General features: G+C 44.6%; 1 protein-coding gene across 1 annotated transcript in view; it reads left to right on the top strand.

The window, feature by feature from the left end:
- The window catches only part of Gnptab (N-acetylglucosamine-1-phosphate transferase subunits alpha and beta), a 62,762-nt gene extending 54,353 nt beyond the window's left edge, over positions 1 to 8,409 (top strand). The window contains exons 16-21 of the mRNA XM_041668797.1: positions 368 to 481; positions 1,991 to 2,076; positions 2,436 to 2,534; positions 3,721 to 3,888; positions 5,841 to 5,931; positions 6,502 to 8,409. Coding sequence (XP_041524731.1) covers positions 368 to 481; positions 1,991 to 2,076; positions 2,436 to 2,534; positions 3,721 to 3,888; positions 5,841 to 5,931; positions 6,502 to 6,579 — 636 coding nt within the window. The 3' untranslated portion in view covers positions 6,580 to 8,409. The remainder of the gene's footprint in view (positions 1 to 367; positions 482 to 1,990; positions 2,077 to 2,435; positions 2,535 to 3,720; positions 3,889 to 5,840; positions 5,932 to 6,501) is intronic.
- Positions 8,410 to 19,185: the final 10,776 nt, after the last annotated feature.

Below are 19,185 nucleotides of genomic sequence, written 5' to 3'. Positions count from 1 at the left end.
AAACCAAAAAAATAAATAAATAAATAAATAAATAAAAGAATATCCACTTAGAGACCGTCACATAAGTTTTTATCATGAGTTTTCCTTTTATTTCTTGAGATTACATATAATTATATCATTTCCCTTTCCTTTACATCCTCCAGGTCCTCTCACGTACCTCCCTTTCTGAGCTTTTTCAATTTCACGGCCTTTTTCTCCCCATTGTTGTTAGATACATGTATGTACATGTATGTGCATGCATCTGTGCACTTCTGATTGCATAAATTCAACCTGCCCAGTCTATAGAACGTGTGCACATGCTTTCTGTTTTTAAACCACAGTTTTTATCTGTCATGTATATAACAGGTTTATGTTTTGCTTTGGTTAGGATCTGACAGGTTTGGAACACATGTTAATAAATTGCTCAAAAATGCTTCCTGCCAATATCACTCAGCTGAGCAATATTCCACCAACCCAGGAAGCATACTACGATCCCAACCTGGTAAGTATCGTGTTAATCCTTATCGGGTGTATCACCACCGTTGCTGTGTGGTACACCGGAACCAGAGGCTATGGAGCAGTACCCGGTCACTTACATCCTGCCCAGAACCCCTCCCCACTCTGTGAATATGTTAAGTTCACGTTCAGATTGGTTACCTGGATTCCGTAAACAGACACTCCAGTGACCAAAGGTAGCGGTACCAGTGAGTAACCCCAGAACTCTCTTGGAAAGAGAACGCCCCAAAGAAAGACGGCAGCCGGGTGCTGCTGGTCTTCCTGGCTCTGTGGTAGATGGCAGATGAGCTGCACACACCTCTGGCAATATCACTTGTCTAAAGTAGTGAGGAGATTGTTCATCGTAAGAGATGTGAGAATATGTGTGCCTCAGAATTGATGAATGCTCAGACACAATACACTGTTTAACTGGGTTTTGTAAGCTGTACATGTGATATGTGGGAAAATGCTTAGAAAATCAGCTGGATGAGGAGGGAAATGGGAAGCATACACTCTGACTTGAATAATCAAAAATTCCCTAATGTAATCCACCTCTTCTCGGATACCAGAGCATACACACCTCAATATTTTAAATCACAGCTGGGTTTTGGTGTTGTTATCTTGCATTTTCCATATTTTGTACAACGAATAGCTCTTGCTTTCATAATTAGAATAAAATTCTGTTAAATTTTTCTGGAGGGGAGAGGTGGCCCGGTGGTTAAGAGCACCTTTTGTTCTCGCGGAGGACCTGGGTTGGGTTCCCAGCACCTACATGTTGGTTTACAACCATCTATATCATTCCTGTAACGCAGCTGGCTGGTTCAGTGGAAGGGTATGTATGTAGTCATCTTCTGTCTCTGGAGAGAATAAAATCATTTCTAGGGCCATAGAAGTTAAGTTATGCAAGCTCAAGAACATTCTCGGGAGAGTTTGTAAACAATAATAACTCTTTTCTAAATGCTTCCCCAGATTTAGTTACGCCGGTTCTGTCAAAGCTCATACAGTCAAGGCATTTGTAGGTTAGTTACCTCTTGGTTTTTGCTTTGGGTTTTTGTTTCTTTGTTTTTAATTCTATTGCCAGCCAGGCCTGGTGAACATGGTCTGGAGTCCACCACCTGAGAGGCAGAAGTGGGAGACAAGTTTACAGTCAGCCTGGGCCTCCTGAGTAAGTCATGTGCCTGAGAGAGCAGAAATAATAACTAAATACTTAACTAGGCCAAGGGCGGGTCATTCGTTTTTCATTTTGTTTGTCAAGGTAACCAAATTGCTGTTAGTTATCAAGGACGTGAATGCACCCTTTCTCCTCAAGAGGGAAAGTAGGCTCTCTAGATTGCCAGCCCCATCATGACTTTTCAGACATCTTTTCTTACACATCCTGCATGAGCTCGGCTAGGGTGCCTGGCCCCTGAGCCCCGGGAACTCTTGGTGACCCTTGGGTTCAGCGCCCAAGGCCTGTGCCTCATTTGCTCTTTCTCGCCGTGCCCTTGGTGTCTGACCCTCTTGTGTTCTCTCGTAGCCGCCAGTCACTAAAAGTCTTGTCACCAACTGTAAACCAGTAACCGACAAAATCCATAAAGCGTATAAAGACAAGAACAAGTATAGGTGAGTGGCTGGTGCGTCTTTGCTCAGCTCCTGGACAGTTCCGAAGGCCCGGCACGGTTGTCCCTTACGGTGTCTTATTAATTGTGCATTCATTCCAAGGTCATGTGAGATTTCCTCCCGGCAAATCTAGACGCAGTCATTTCTGTGTACGTTGAGTCCACTCAAGTTTTTGTTGTCTGTTTTTGTTTTTTCTTATGTTTTATTTTGTTGTTTTTCAAGACAAGATTTCTCTGTAGTTAAAGGCATGTACCACCACCACCACCCGACTTCATAAAGTTCTTAAGAAAGCTTTTATTAATGAAATTTTGTTTTTCATTTCCACATATTTATTAAGCTCTCTCAACATATCTGACCATTAGGTTTGAAATCATGGGAGAAGAAGAAATCGCTTTCAAGATGATTCGCACCAATGTTTCTCATGTGGTTGGCCAGCTGGATGACATAAGGAAAAACCCCAGGTACTAACTTTTAATTTTTTTTTCTGAGTGACTATAAAATGTGGTTATTTTTTTCTTTGTTTTTAATTCTATGACTAAGAAAGGAGCAAGCAGAACTAGAGAGAAGGGAGTGGCTTATTTCAGTGTGGAGTAGAGAGAGACGCTCCATGGAAATGACATAGCGTGAGTTAAGTGTGAGGTTCCCCATGCGGGGCCTCGCAGAGATGGGGTCCAGAGTGGACTGGACAGGAGAGGTGGGGCTCACAGGCAGTGGGCATTCAGTATTTCTAAAAAGGTTCTTCCTGAGAGTCGTGCTGCTTAGCCTGAGTCCCTGGCGCCCTAACATGCAGGAAGAGGGGTCTCCTGAGTGGGTTCTCTAACTGCTGGGGCAACTCACTGGCTGTTTGAGCCCGGGGCTTCTTAGCCTTTCTGTTTTCTATTTTGTTTTATCTTATTTTTGAGACAGGTTCTCAGTAGCCCAAACTAGCCTGAGATCTGCCTCAGCCTCCTGAGTCCTGAGATACAGCTAATTTCCTTTGTGAAAAACTCATTTCCTCTCTGGTTCTTTATGTAGGTTCTTAAGATATCCCTATGTCCTCTCTATTTTTCCATAATTGGTAGTTGGATCTGAAGGATTTGTTAATTTTTTTTTAAAATTTTGCTGTTTTCAAATGTACCGTCACAACTTATTATACCCTTAATGGGACCTTGGTGTAGTGATTTCTACCTTAAAGAAAACTTCAACCAGAAGGGATGCCCCCATCCTAACCTGGTTCTTCTGAACTCCAGCCTCTCAGCTTGGTTGGAGATACATTGATTCAAACCTCAGAGGTCTGCACTGTAGGACACCAACTCTCTCCAACCATGTGAGCATGACATAATGGGCAGCTTGGAGAACCTGTTTTACGTGGTTACTGATTTTCCCCTTAGCTGCTAACAAAATATCGCAGCCAGTCAGGTACATACATCTGGCCGCACTAAGTGGAAGTCATTTATTTATTCCCGTAGTTACATGGATCTTTAGAAATTATCCTCCCTCGTTCCCCTGTTTTGCAGGTGAGGGACTCCCCCAGGAAGCTCCATCAGCAAAGGCACCGATGCTGGGTGCGGGCACACTGGGAACAGTTTTGGAGCCCAGATCCCTCGCTGGATTGGGTCAGGCTCATGTGTGTGATGACCAGTGAGTGACGTTAGCTTTCTGTTTCAGGAAGTTCGTTTGTCTGAACGACAACATTGACCACAATCACAAAGACGCCCAGACGGTGAAGGCTGTTCTCAGGGACTTCTATGAATCCATGTTTCCTATCCCTTCCCAGTTTGAGCTGCCGAGAGAGTATCGGAACCGTTTTCTTCATATGCATGAGCTGCAGGAATGGTAAAGTCTGGTTTTGCATGCACATGTGTGTGCTCGTGTATCCACATACACATCCGTATCTGGATTTCAGATTGCTGACATTTCTTTGATGTGTTATCATCTGATGTGTAGTTTAGGAAAATATAACTACAATTTTTGTTTTATTAAACATTTAAAAGACGTTTACTGGCATTTCAAGAGATTTGAAAAAATATGTGACTGAATTTTTACAGTTTTACTGAATGAAACTTCATTTATTCAATTGTTTGTTGACCAATGCCAAAATAGCAGCACTGACTTGGAAGATCTTGTGTCGTACAAACCAAGAGGCACATGAAGTCAGCATGGCAACCTTTGCTGCCCAGACTGTCAAGCAAGCTTTCAGAACCAGTAGAAACTGCGTAGATCATGTCTGAAAGACTGACATTTGGTAAAGCATTGTCCAGAAATTATCTGCAGTGGTTGGGAAGGATGAAGACAAGAGAAGACTAGTAACAACTGAATGGAGGTCGCGGAGCACAGCTCCCATCTGCACAATACAGTTCAGGCCGTTTATGTATCCGTGGTGCTCGGGGTGAACACTGGAAGTGTTATGTGGTCCAGACCAGAGGGGGAATAACACAAGTGATAAGGTTTTCCCCTACAGCAAGGTGTCTCAGCTCATGGCAGAGCGTACCTGCGGTTGTTATGGACCAAGGAGAGCTGGTGAGAGAAGTACCCGTCTGTTCAGGATGCACCGAGGGTGCCAGTCTGGGTGTCCCCAGCTTGGTTATTGCAAAAAGAGAAAAAGATGGTCCTAGACTGATGGTAGACCCGTAGACATGACCTGGGGCCTAAAAGAGCTAGCAAGATCCAGAAGCTTTTCAGTCTCTCTGAAGATATGTTCTCAAGAAGCCCTTAAACAAAGAAGGGAAGAAGCCCAGACCAGCACCCAACATTCAGGGTCCTGTTAATCCACATGTCCTACAACATAAACGCTGCTGTTTGCTCTGAAGAAACAACACACTTTAAAAAAAAAAAAAAAACAAGGAGAAGGTTGCCTGCCTGCCTCAGCCTCTTGAATGCAGGATTTTTTTAAGTTAGGTTTTTTAAAAATTCTATATCAGATTTTTTTTTGTTAGCATATATACAGCATTTTAACACTGTATACTCTGATGTTTGTTCTGTTCCCTTACTCTTCATCCCTATCTCCCCATCCTCTTGTTGGTTCCCTTTCCTCCATTTATACCCCCTATTTCCATGTGATATGTATATTCACTTAGCTCCCATTCCCCCACCCATGTAAGAGTTGTTCTTGCCCCCTCATGAAGTTTTGTAACTTCATAACCTAGGCACACACAGGAATATATACAGATTAACCTAGACACACAGAGGAATATATACAGATTAACATAGGTATACAGAGGAGTCTAGCTTTTTTCTCCTATCTTGAGTATTCCCGGTTGCATCCATTTTCCTGTTAATACCACGGTTTCATTTTTTTGTGGCTCAATAAATCCCATTGTGTATGTGGACCATATTTTCTTTATCCCTTCACCTGTTGAGGGACATCTAAGCTGCTTCTGAGTCTTAGCTGCCGTGTATAGGGCAGCAGTAGGCACGGCTGTGGAGGTGTTCCTACACACACGAAGAGTTCACTGATAGCTTGCCAGTGACTGTCTAAGCTTCTCCACACTCTCAAGCAGAGACTTAATCCTGCTAATCTCTCTGTGTCCAGGATTTTTTTTTCTGAAATAAATGAATGTGAATGAATGAATTTTAAAAATTTTAAGGTCTACAAGTACTGTTCTTTTGAAGCTGAGGAGACATTTACTACTGGAGAACAGCATTTATTAAAAAACAACAGATCTAAACTTGTGTTAGAAATGTGTATTTTATTAACATTTTAGAGTTGACTATGCATACTGTCTTTTTGCCTTACTATATGCACAGTATGTTTTTGTAAAACTCAGTAACTCTTTGTGTCCGAACAGGAGGGCATATCGAGACAAGCTGAAGTTTTGGACCCACTGCGTGCTAGCAACACTGATTATATTCACTATCTTCTCGTTTTTTGCTGAACAAGTAAGTTGTCTCCATTTTGCATAGATCTAAACAATGTTTCTAGGTGGACCGTATCAGCCGTCTCTCCAGCACCTAGAAATGAACTCTTTGCAGTGCAACCCATTCATAACCAGCGTCTTATTTTCAAATGATTGTTGATAAGTATAGAAAACATTGAAAGGATTCTAATATAGTTTTTAACTTTCTTATAAAAAATAATCTATTCAAACTCAGAATTAATGTTCCGTTGATTAAACATCAGCAGTTCCTTTCACCTAAAAAAAAAAAATCAAATGAAACTGGACAGAGATCTTGAAAATAAATGTCTTTAGCAATGGCTCTCCCTGCAGGTCTTTGAACAGTGAACCATGAGCCAACATCATTTGGTCTCACAGCTCTGTGGGAACATGCTTGAGCACATTGACTATAGCGCTGAGCAGAACTGTCAATTGCTTTTGTTTGGGAGGAGTGTGAAGGGAACTTGTTTCAGACTGTGGCAATGATCAGGGTCACAGAAGGAACACCTGCTTCACCAACAGTCTCTCATCAATATGGAAAACTAACGCTGATTTTCTGCTCTCCATCATGTAGATAATTGCCCTTAAACGGAAGCTATTTCCCCGGAGGAGAATACACAAGGAAGCTAGTCCAGATCGAATCAGGGTGTAGAAGTTCTTTGTTTGCAATCACCTACCTCAGCGTCTCCTGCGCATCTCACACCTCACCATCAGGGGGTGTCTGCATGATGTGATGCAGACACAGGCATGTCCCCATGATGCAGTGCAGATACGGGGTGTCCCGTGATGTGACGCACAGACACTGGGGTGTCCTGTGATGTGATGCAGACATTGGGGTGTCCCCATGATGTGACGCACAGACACTGGGGTGTCCTCATGATGTGACACACAGACATGGGGGTGCCCTCATGATGTGACACACAGACACGGGGGTGTCCCATGATGTGACACACAGACACGGGGGTGTCCCGTGATGTGATGCGCAGACACGGGGGTGTCCTCATAATGTGATGCGCAGACACTGGGGTGTCCTCATAATGTGATGCGCAGACACGGGGGTGTCCCCATGATGTGACGCACCAACACTGGGGTGTCCTCATAATGTGATGCGCAGACACGGGGGTGTCCCATGATGTGATGCGCAGACACGGGGGTGTCCCATGATGTGATGTGCACACACGGGGGTGTCCCCATGATGTGATGTGCAGACACAAGGATGTCCCCGTGATGCTGTGCACTGACACCGGGGTGTCCCATGGCGTGACACAGACACAGGGTGTCCCCATGACGTGACACATGGATGGCCTGCTCGGAAGAAGGGACAGCGTGCAGACCGTGTTCTCCTGCAGCATGAATAGAGCCCACTGCCCTGGAATTATCAGCACACTGAGACCTGGCGTTGGCTTGTACTTTTAAGGGATTTGCCGAAGGATCTGTCAGCTTGTTGATGGACCCTCGCTGACAAGCTGCCGGTTTCCTCCCACAGTTCCTGTGGCCTGGGAACAAGTGCTGAGGGACCCCAGGCTTTGCATTCCGAAGTCCTTTGGCCCTAACTTTCCACCTTTTTCTTCTTTTCCTTCATTTCTCATTTTTAAAAATAAGTAGCGACTAAGCTGTCCTCACTTCTGAAAATAACGAAATCAGAATGTCCAAATGTTTGTATAGATCTTATTTAAATAATGTAGAGCTATCCTTTCCTTTTAGCATATCTAAATTATTGATTTTTATGAGCCTTCAAGCAGTCTTGAATCACTAATGACTACTGCAGACCTGGGGGGGTTGATGTTGGCAGCACTTTGTTTAACCTAGCCCCCAGGATGCCGGGATTTCGTCGGCAGGCCTGATTGCAAAGGGCTAGTGTCAAGCACCGATGCTACTCACCAGATGTGGTCATGTCTTGGCAATGGACACACTCAAACAAAAGTGCCTCACTTTGGAAATGAGTAGTGCCGACGGCACCAGCACGCGGCGCTGGCGTCCAGCTGAAAATCCGTCTCTCTCAGCAGCTCACTTTCAGCCTGCCGTGCGGGAACAGCGGTCAGCCAGCTTTTTCTAAAAGAACAGAGAGCGGATAACTTGAGACACAAGCTGTCTTTATCAGACAGTCTTCTTGGCTTAATTTTTTTTTGTTTGTTAGGTTTGGGGGGGTTTCTTTTATTTTTGTAAACAGCCCAATAGAACCAGCTTTAGCTCACAGCTGTACAAAAACAGGCCCCAGCCAGACTTGAACCACAGCCTCATTTTTATGTAAACCCCAACATTAGCCATGCTCCGTTATATCATTGTATAGTGGTTTTGTGAGGCCCTGATTCCATGAATCCGCTCTGAATTCTGACAGATAGCTCCAATCATGATTTCAATGGTGTTCTTCCCAAATGGCACACACTTTTGTAATAAGAACTTGAAATGTAAATACCATGTTTGTGCTGTAAATTCTGTGTATTTCAAAACCGAAATCTCATAAAAAGATCACATTTACTGATTTGAGGGTTTACTATTATTATTTATTGTGTATGAGTGTTTTGCCTGGATGCATGACTCTGCACCATCTGTGGAGATCAGAAGAGGGTGTCATAGCCCCTGGAACTGGGGTTACAAATGGTTGTGAGCCACCATGTGGGTGCTGGGGTTTGAACCCGGGTCCTCTGGAAGAGCAGCTGGTGTTCTTAACCGCTGAGCCATCTCTCCAGCCCTATGCTTTTAGCTTTAATAAAGTCTTTGAAGATTGGTGATATTACTGTCCGGAATCAACAGTCTTGAATGGTCGTCTGTGGGGAGTGTTCAGCCCTCTGGCTCTGCAGTGAACACAGTAAAGTGTGAAGTAGTGTATGGAAAGGTTAGGATTATCACATACTAGAGAACGCTGCTTTGTGGGATGGGGAACAGATTCAGAATGGAATTTGTCCCCCCCCCCAAAAAAAAATTGTTAACTGGGTATTTTTTAAAAACTGAGAATTGATTTTGGAAAAGTTATAGATACTGGCCATTTGGATGTAATATAGACTTCTACAGTTAGATGAGTCTAAGGTTAATAAGTTTGGTAGCACAGTGGATGATAAAATACAAACATTCGTGCAATCATTTATCTAATGATTCAGCAGGTTGTTGGGAAAGAATTTGAACAATGAGTGGCCAGAAAGTTTCAACCTTAGAACCGTTCACTCAGATGGAATTTTATAAAAGGTCAGAATGTGATTTGAGTCCATTTGTTGTACAAAAATAAAATATGATATGCTTGTCGTCCCTGCATTCAGGAGGGTGAGATAGAGTTGCAGGAGTTCAAGGCCAGCTGGGATACGTAGTTCCAGGTAGCCTGTGCAACAGAGACTGCATCACAAAACCAACGCCACAAGGAGTAACGCGCAAGCATGAGTGAGTGTGAGGGACGGAAATGCGTGTCCTAGTAGGGTTGACAAGTCCAACGCTGGCAGGTTCGGTTGTCGCCGAGCACTATTCTGCTTCCAGGTTGACCCCTTGAATACTGTGCCCCCCCAGAAGTGATGATGCCTTGTGCTAATAGGGCAGACGGCAGGAAGACAAAGGAGACAGGTTCTTTTCATTGAGCCTTTTATAGGTGCCACTAATCATGATCACTGAGGTTCTGCCCTTGTGAGTTAATCACTCCCTCTTAGCACTGTTACAGGGGTGATTAAGTTTCACAGAAATCCCCCTGCCTCCTGGGTGCCTGGATTAAAGGTGTGTGCCACTGTAACCATCTTATGTATTTATTTTGTGGGTGTGGGGGGGGGGCATATACATACCATGGCGTACCTTTAGAGGTCAGAGACCAACTCGTCGCTTGTTCCTGTGACGTGGATCCTGGGAAGCCAGCTCGGGCCATCAGACTTGACAGCATGTGCTTTCACGTGCTGCACAACATCACCAGCTCCGGTAATAGATTTTTCCAGACTAGCATGGCGGTCAACATTTTTCATTCCAGAATCCTGAAGGTAAGGCTAGAAGGTAGCAAGTTCAAGGTCTACCCAAGCTTCTTAGCCAAGGGGAGAGGGAAGAGTTAATACCCCAGATCCAGTGATGAAGGGGGCTTCTTAGTCTAACTGCTCTGTGCGTCCCCCTTGTTCTAGTTCCAGCCCTATCTTAAAATTCTATTAAATAGCAGGCAGTTTTTCTACACACATGAAATTCATTTCTAGGTACTGAAACACGCTTGGGTTGCAAATGATGTAGGTGCCGTAAACTTCTTTAAAAAGAGGAGCACCAGAGACACAGCCTATGTGTGTTCAGTTGACAGGCTCGAGAATCTTCTAAGAGGCAAGCCACTGGGCACACTCCTAAGGTATCATCTAGGTTAGGTCAGCTGTAGTGGGAGACCCATTCTACCCATGGGCCGCACCTTTGTGGCAGCCCAGATGTGAGGAAGTCTGAGGGGAGCTCTTACCGTTGCCAGTTTGCAGGAGCCTCTGCGGGTGAGGGTGTCTACCGTGTTGGCAGCTTTCCTAGCCTGTGGCTGCCCCTGCCCAGCTATTGCGGCTGCTGTCCTTTGTTGGCACCTGAGCCCAGCTTCTTCAGCCTTTCAACAGAGGCTGAAGATCATCGGCTCTCCAGGAATCCCCTGGGGCCTGCGGTACCACATTGGAACTGCCCAGGCACCCAGCCTCGTGCACTGAGCAGTCACCAGGTAGCGGGTGTGCAGACAACCATTGCGGTACTGCCCAGAGCAGACAGTGGGAGCCAGGCTAACAAATCCCCCTTTAGTATATGCGCATTCCACCTGTGACCTTCCAGAGACCCCGGCTAATCAGCCCCGCCAGGACTGTTGCTCATCTGTCCATCTCGCCCCTTTCCGGTGTCTGTTCTATCCCCAGAATGAAGGCATGCCTCCTAACTCACACTCTTTTTTTAAAATATTTATTATGCATACAATGTTCTGTCTGTGTGTATGTCTGTCGGCCAGAAGAGGGCACCAGACCTCATTACAGATGGTTGTGAGTCACCATGTGGTTGCTGGGAATTGAACTCAGGACCTTTGGAAGAGCAGGCAATGCTCTTAACCACTGAGCCATCTCTCCAGCCCCTAACTCACACTCTTCAGGGAGTCCAGAAACTTCATGTCTGGTTTAGTATAGAAAATCCTGGTTGGGAATGAATACAGTGATTTGTTTATTCTAGGCGCTGTGTACTTCTGGCCTGAGAAATGGATCCTTTCATCCAGAGGAGGCTTGCGAAATCGACAAGAGAACTGCCCCCTGTGAAGCTGTGTGTGTGTGAGAAGAGAGAGACAGAGAGACCAAATTCCCTGAATTGCCCAAGTTGAAGGTAAGCTGCTATACTTGAAAGCATTGCAAAATTTAAATCTGGTGATTAAAATTCAACCAAGGTAAGGCTAAGTGTTGATAAAGAGCACCATAAGGACTCTGTAAATTTGGCTGATGTGTAGCTCGGTGCTGGAGTACCTGCCCCTTGTGCACATGGCCTTGGTGGAGGTCCCCAGCACAGAAAAAAAACATTTATAAAAATATAGCAATTAATATAAACTTAAAATTAATAATTGGTCCTTCCTTCTGCTTCCCCTCACCTGCCAACTTCAGACTTTTACACTGTGCCGGCAACATGGTATTTTCACAGATATGCTGTGCATTTCTCGGTTGGCCTGTGCGAATCTTACTGCTTCACGTGCCTTTTCCTTCTTACCCATTACTCTCTGATTCACGCCGCATCGCTGTGGTCTATCACTAGTTGTTTACCTGCTGTCTTAGTTAGGGTTTCTATGGCTGTGATTGAATACTGCGACCAAAAGCAAACCTGGGGCAGGGGGAGCATTTCTTTCATCTTGCAGTTAAACAGTCAATGGTTGAAATCTGGACAGGAATTCAGAAGCAGGAACCTAGAGGTTGCTATTGAATCAAAAGCCATGGAGGGGTGCTGCTTACTGGTTTGCTCCCTGCTGTTTGCTCAGACAGCTCAGGACCACCTGCCCAGGAGGTGGCACCTCTTGCCATGGGCTGGGTTCATCTACATCAATCATCAATCATCAATCAAGAAAATGTCCCTACAGGCTTGCCTACAGGCTGATCTTTTGGAGGCATTTTCTCAATTGTGGTTCCTTCTTCCCAGATGATTCCTTAGCTTCTTCCAAATTGACAGAAAAAAAAATAGCCAAGGCATACTAAGACATTAAGTTATTTTTATTTCATCCATTATTATTGTGGGGAAGGGGACAGTGCCCTCTTCTGGCCAGCAAGCATACAGACAGACAGAACACTGTATACATAATAAATAAATATGATGGATTACATTGATAGATTTTCGTATGTTGAACCAGCCCTGCATCCCTGGGATGAAGCCTATTTGATCATAATGGATAATTTTTCTAATGTGTTCTTGGATTCGGTTTGCCAGTATTTTATTGAGGATTTTCGCATCGATGTTCATGAGTGAGATTGGCCTGTAATTCTCTTTCTTGGTTGAGTCTTTGTGTGGTTTTGGTATCAGGGTATTGTAGCTTCATAAAAGGAATTTGGCAATGACTCTTCTGTTTCTATATTGTGAAATACATTAAGGAGTATAGGTATTAGCTCTTCTTGGAAGTTCTGGTAGAATTCCGCATTGAAACCGTCTGGACCTGGGCTTTTTTTGGTAGGGAGGTTTTTGATAACAACTTCTAATTCTTCGCGACTAACAGGTCTATTTAGATTGTTCACCTGGTCCTGGTTTAGCTTTGGTATATGGTACTTATCTAAAAAAGTGTCCATTTCTTTTACATTTTCCATAAATCTTTTAAAAAAAGTGCCTCCAAAGATCGGGCTGTAGGTGAGCCTGTAGAGCATTTTTCGTGAGGGCCTAGCCCACTATGGGCAGTGCCAGCTCTGGGCAGGTGGTCCTGGATTCTGTAAGAAAGCAGGCTGAGCCAGGCGCACACCTTTAATCCCTGCACTCAGGATGCAGAGGCAGGTGGAACTCTGTGTTTGAGGCCAGCCTGGTCTACAGAGCAAGTTCCAGGACAGCCAGGGCTACACAGAGAAACCATCTCCAAAAAAACAAAAATAAAAAAAAAAAAACACTACCCCCAAAAGAAAGAAAAAGGAAGAGAGGGAAGGAAAGAAAGCTGAGCAAGCCATGTGGAACAAGCTAATAATCAGCACCCCTGGCCTGTTCATCAGTTCCTGCCTCCAGCTCCTCTCCCTGTTTGAGTTCCTGTCCTGACTTCCTTCAGTGAAGGACTATGGATGTGGAAGTATAAGCCAAATACTCCACCCCTTCCCCCACCCCCGCTGCCTCTTGCTTTGGTCATGGTGTTTCATCACAGCAGTTTCAGCCCTAACTAAGACAGAAGACAAGAACGGCAGCAGGTCCCTTAGGCAGCAGTACTGACGAAGTTTCAATTAATATGGAAAGTAGCCAGCATCTGCAGCAGGGGCTCTCAGCCGAACCTCAGTCCCAACACACCCGTGCTCTCTCCCCAGAGCCTCTCTGCCTACTGCCAGCGTGTAGACATGTCTTGATTCTCACTGTCCCTATGTTCAGAAGGGATCTTTTCTGTGGATTCTAATATAGTCATTCACTAGCGATTCTTTTTACCATAGGCTGTCTCAATGTGGTCAGTTCTGGAAGGGTTAGGCTATTTCTCTCCAAACAATATTTCATATGCATTTTAGCAAAAACTTAGTTCCATAGTGTGTTACTTTACTTCTATTTATAAAATATGCCAGCACTTCTGAACATTTCTTACTTAGCACTTTCAAATACATACACAGACACACATATACACAGAGAGGAGAAATAAACACACACATAATGATGGGATATTTAAAAACAATGTCTTCTCCACATGACCCATCTGGCTCCCTTTCTGCTCAGCCCTCCAACCTACAGAACAGTGACAGTGTCGCTCCTGAGGTACCAGAGGCAGCCTAAACAACTCCATTTCAGAGTTACTTCCAGAAGACACCCCTCCAGCTTAAGACAACTGGACCAACACATGTGAATTCCCCTCCACTTTACCGTGCGTGGGCAATCCCTACAGCTAGATGCCTAGATTTAGTCCGAGTTTTTTAAAAAATTTATTTATATATTATATACACAATGTTCTGCCTCCACCCCTGCAGGCCAGAAGAGGGCACCAGATCTCATTACAGATGGCTGTGAGCTACCATGTGGTTGTTGGGAATTGAACTCAGGACCCTCTGGAAGAGCAGCCAGTGCTCATAACTTCTGAGCCACCTCTCCAGCCCTAGACTAAGCTTTTGTTGCAGTGGTTCTCAACCTTCCTAATGTTGTGAACCTTTAATACAGTCCCTCATGCTGTAGGGACCCCCAACTGTAAAATTATTTCATTGCTACTTCATAACTGTAATGTTGCTACTGTTATGAATCATAATGTCAAGAGCATAATGTTGAGAGCAGCTTTCTCATCCTATATAGGCAGACCTTCTACAGTAAGGTTCATTAGCATTTCCATCCCAATGCTGGAGAGGTGGAGGAAGCTGAGGCAGGAGGACCCATGGGACCCAGCCTAGCTTACCTAGTGACTGACAGGTACCAATGAGAGGCCCTGTCTCAAAACTGCAAGGAAGCTGAGGAATGACGTGCGAAACTGACCTCTGGTTTTACATGTTACACACATGTTAGAATACCCATGCGCGCGCGCGCACACACACACACACACACACACACACACACACACACACAGATGCAGAAGACCAGTAAGACTCAATCCTCTCTAATTTGGTCTATAGATCAGTGAGACCCCTCCCACATAAGAGACAACAACAAGGTTTGTTTTGTTTTTAATGGATCTAGGAAATGAACGTTCAAGAACCCACAGTATATTTATGAGGGAAAATCAAGGCGTGGGACTTGCTTTATCAAGTACTGAAAGTTTCCTAATGTTGGGGTGATGAAAATTGTGGTTTGGATGCAGGGATGTAAAAAAAAAAAAAAAAGTTGCCAGAGGAACAAGCAGGAAGAGTAAACGTGAGAATTCTGGGAAACCTCTACTTTGATTTGATGATTACACACTGCCAATGTGTCAAATCATCACACACACACACACACACACAGAGAGAGAGAGAGAGAGAGAGAGAGAGAGAGAGAGAGAGAGAGAGAGAGATGGACATTGTTCTAGCACAGTCTTTCTACACATAAGCTAGCCGGGAGGTGATCTATGGCACCGCTGTAATGGGAGAGCACACACGTCTTCATAATTATATTGAGACGTCAGTTTCCATACTAAAGAAAAACTAATAGGATAGATACATGTTTGATACGAGGTATAAAACTGCAGGCAAACATAGCCAACATTTAGAAAAAAATTATCTTAAAAGAACTTGTAGAGGAATGATTTTTATCATTCACAGTAATGATAAATTTTAAAAAAATGAAAAAGAACCCAGAAAATGTTAAAGAGATGAAAAGTTAGCATGAAGGACCTTATAAACTCAGAGCTAGGGCTTTCTCTGCATAAATCCCGAGTTTTCACGATACTCCTGGCTATCTATAATCGTGGTTCTTATAGCAGCAATGAATGTAACGTGAGTCATAGAATATTATAGAGTTGTCCTTTTTTGTTATTGCAATGCTCAAAAATAAAGAAAACTAGGGCTGGAGAGATGGCTCGGCAGTTACTGACTGCTCTTCCAGAGGACCCGGGCTCAATTCCCAGCACCCACATGGCAGCTCACAGCTGTCTGTAACTCCAGCTAAATAAACCATAAAAATCCTTTTAAAAATATAAACAAAACTATTACGTGTTGCCATGTCAAAGACCATGTCTATGTGTCATCAAACTCAGGAAATGCAAATCGGTCATTGGTTAGTCCCATCATCCCAACATTTAGGAAGCTAAGCAGGAAGATTAGCGCGCTTAAAAGTCAGCCTGGGTCAGAGTGGGACCCTGTATCACAAACAACGGAGATCAAACAAAAACATCAGAAATCGGGAGATTTACACAAAGTCACAACAACTTCCCCACACCTGAATGCTGAAATGATGGAGATGGTGCGATTTGGGTACCCAGAAGGGTCTGGAGAAGTGAGCTTCACAGAGTACTGCTCCCTCCCGCCACCGTGTCCCTGGGGGGGGGGGAGGAGGAAGATGACCGCAGAGTGGGAATACGCACGTGCCTGGATAGCAGGTGCGCAGGTGCGAGAGCTCACCCCATGGGGCGGGGCTAAGACGTCACCGTGCGTGCCCATAGCTTCAGCCAATCAGCGGAAAGCTTGGTCGAGGCCACGCTAGATTTTTTCCCGCTCAAAGGCGAAGCTGCCTCAGAAGCGTCGAGGCGGCGGAGGTGTCAAGTTCTTGCCAGGGCTGTTGATGTAAGGCGATGGCGTCTAGGGAGCCGAAGGCCTGGTGACGGGGTTGCGGGAAGAGGGAGGAGGCCCTGGGCTGCCCTTCCTTCTCCAGGGAGGCAGAAGCTGGGCGAGTCTGACGCGATAAACCTCCCTGGCTGGTGGGGCGGGCAGGCCTGAGACTGGACCACTCCCGGTCGGCGGGGGGCCGGGGCCTTAGACCAAGGAGCCAAGAGGGCCCGGGAGGTCTGGGGTTGTCGGCCTGAGAGAGCCAGGGTCGTGGGCCCCGAGGGAGCCTGGGTAGTGGGCTCAAGGGAGCCGCGGTCGTGGGCCCGAGAGAGGTCTGGGGTTGTCGACCTGAGAGAGCCGGGGTCGTGTGCCCGAGGGGGCCGGGGTCGTGGGCCTGTGGGGGCCGGGGTCGTGGACCCGAGAGGTCTGGGGTTGTTGGCCTGAGAGAGTCGGGGTCGTGGGCCTGAGGGAACCGGAGTCCTGGGCCGAAGGGGGAGAGCTGGGTTGTGGGTCCGAGGAAGCCTGGGTTGGGAGCCCGAGGGGGCGGGGCCTGAGGGAGCCGGGCGGGGCCTGAGGGAGGGGCTGGGGGGTCCAGGGTTGTGGGCCAGAGGGAGCCTGGGTCCTGGGCCCCAGAGGTCTGGGGTCCTGGTCCCAAGGGAGCCGGGGTTGGGGGCCTGAGGGAGCGCGGGGGGGGGGGGGGGGGGGCGGGGGGGGGGTCGTGGGCCCGACAGGGTTGGGAACTGAGGGAACCAGGGATCAGGTGGGAGCCGATAGAGGGAGCCGGGTCGTGGGCCCAAGGGGTTCGCCTGGGGAATCAGGAGGTGGGATCTCAGAATTAGGATTTGGGATCTAGGAAATTAGGAGAGGAGAGCTAAGGGAATCAGGAGGCAAGGCCTGGGGAATTAGGGGCGGGGAGATCAGACTGACAGGAATGGTCCAGATAGGGTCTCGAGGACTCAACTGGTGGAAGAGAATGGACTCCTTCCCTTAACTCTGCCTTCCACACGTGCTTCTCCCCTCAAATAAATAATAAAAAATGTTTAATTAAAGGATGTCTTTGAATTCAGTTTGAGAGATTTGGGGGATTTGCTTGGTGTTTTGTTTTGTTTTTTAAATAAGGGCACTCTAAAGATGGTGCCTGGTGGAAGAAAACATTCTGGGAAATCTGGGAAGCCATCATTGGTGGATCAACCTGAAAAAGTCTTTGACTTTGAGAAAGAGGATAAAGATTTGACTGGCTCAGAGGAGGATGTTGCTGATGGTAAATATCCCTAATGTTGGGTATTAACAATGTCCTAGAAACCCACTACACTTAAGACTGAATAAAGTAAGCATTTTCACATTCTTTGTTTCTCATCAGATGTTCACATCTCAGTATCGGAGTTGTGGCACTTCAAAGAGTATCCCCTATCTGCAGTGCTAGTAACTTGATAAGTATAGTGCATGATTTTGACCAGACTTAAAAGTTTGCTTCTATAAAATGGGTCATGAATTGTGGTGTGCTTTCATTTTTTAGAGGACATATTACATTTGTTTATCTGCTTTTAAAATTTGTTACAAAATCCTAAAAGAACTGAAAATAGACTTCATTAAAATTTAACAAATAGCATACTTAATTTCAAAATTTATTTTGTCAATACAGAAAAGATTCTAGTAATTGAGAAACATGGGAAGAAAAGACCTGGAGGAAGAGTTGACGATGTGGGGTAAGACTCTGAAAAAATATGATGGTGTACATGTGTGTCTGTATGCATGCATGCATACTAAACACTTTGGTGGGTGTTGAGGTATGTTAGGTATTGCTTGCAGAGTAAATATTTAACTGAGCCATTTCCCAAGCACCAAAGATGTTTTCTTTGTTCAATAAATTAAGAAAAGTTTACTTCAGTTTATCTAACAAGTATCAGCATAAACTACTTGGTATGTGGTATTATGACTCTAGAATTTTTGTTTTATTTTTGATTGTGCTAGGAATCAAACCTAGGGCCCTCTGCACATTGGGTAAATGTTCTGCTGCTTAAATTAAATTCCTAGTGTTAATTTTTTAAATGTAATTTTTCACAGAGGTGAAGTACAGACTATGCTGGAAAAATTTGGAGGTATGTTTTTGTTATATAATTTAAAGAACATTGTTTAAAACTATTGAATAATAGGAAATGTTGATCAGTTCACTGTATGGATATTGTTTAATTCATTGTTCTCATTTATAGGGTTTTGCATATTTATGATTAGCATCATAGATTTTTCTTTCTTAACCCCTTTTTCATGATATGAAAAGTTAACGTGGTACTTTTAAGAATTTTAGAAAAGGCCGGGCGGTGGTGGCGCACGCCTTTAATCCCAGCACTCGGGAGGCAGAGGCAGGCAGATCTCTGTGAGTCGAGACCAGCCTGGTCTACAGAGTTAGTTCCAAGACAGGCTCCACAGCCACAGAGAAACCCTGTCTCGGAAAAAAAAAAAATGTTTAATGGTATTGACTTACTTTACAAATTTTATTAATAATCCTTTTTAGATTCTTTGTTCTAATTTAGTATTTCTGATGAGTTCTAACAATTGCATAAAGTATGGCCTATCAAATGGAGGATGTACTATAAATTTAGAAATATTTAGCCTTTATTGTTTTCTTCATAAGTCTGGCCTTGATCCTTCATTTTACTAAATCTTTATCATCCTTAAATTTAAAATTTACCTTCAGTTAGAAAAACCAGAATTGAGACAAAGTTGGATATATTTTTTATTGTAAAATATTTACCAAAAATGGTTGAGAATCCAACAGTTTAGGTTCATAATATATGCATAGTCTTTATTGGCTGAGCTTCCCTAGTCTGAAAATCCAAAATCCTAAGTGTTCTAAAGCCCACGTTTTCCAAAACACCTGTTGGTGCTATTTTTAAAATGTTTTAAATTTTATGCTTGTATGTTTTTGTGTGATATGTATGTGTGGTATAAATACGCTGTGGTAACCATGTCAGATAAAACTTTGGGGAGTTGACTGTCTT

The sequence above is a fragment of the Microtus oregoni genome, unplaced genomic scaffold (genome assembly GCF_018167655.1).
Source record: "Microtus oregoni isolate MIOR12 unplaced genomic scaffold, Mior012 000001F_ref0000356, whole genome shotgun sequence".
NCBI classification, from domain to species: Eukaryota; Metazoa; Chordata; class Mammalia; order Rodentia; family Cricetidae; genus Microtus; species Microtus oregoni.
This window is presented reverse-complemented; position numbering and strand designations above follow the sequence as displayed.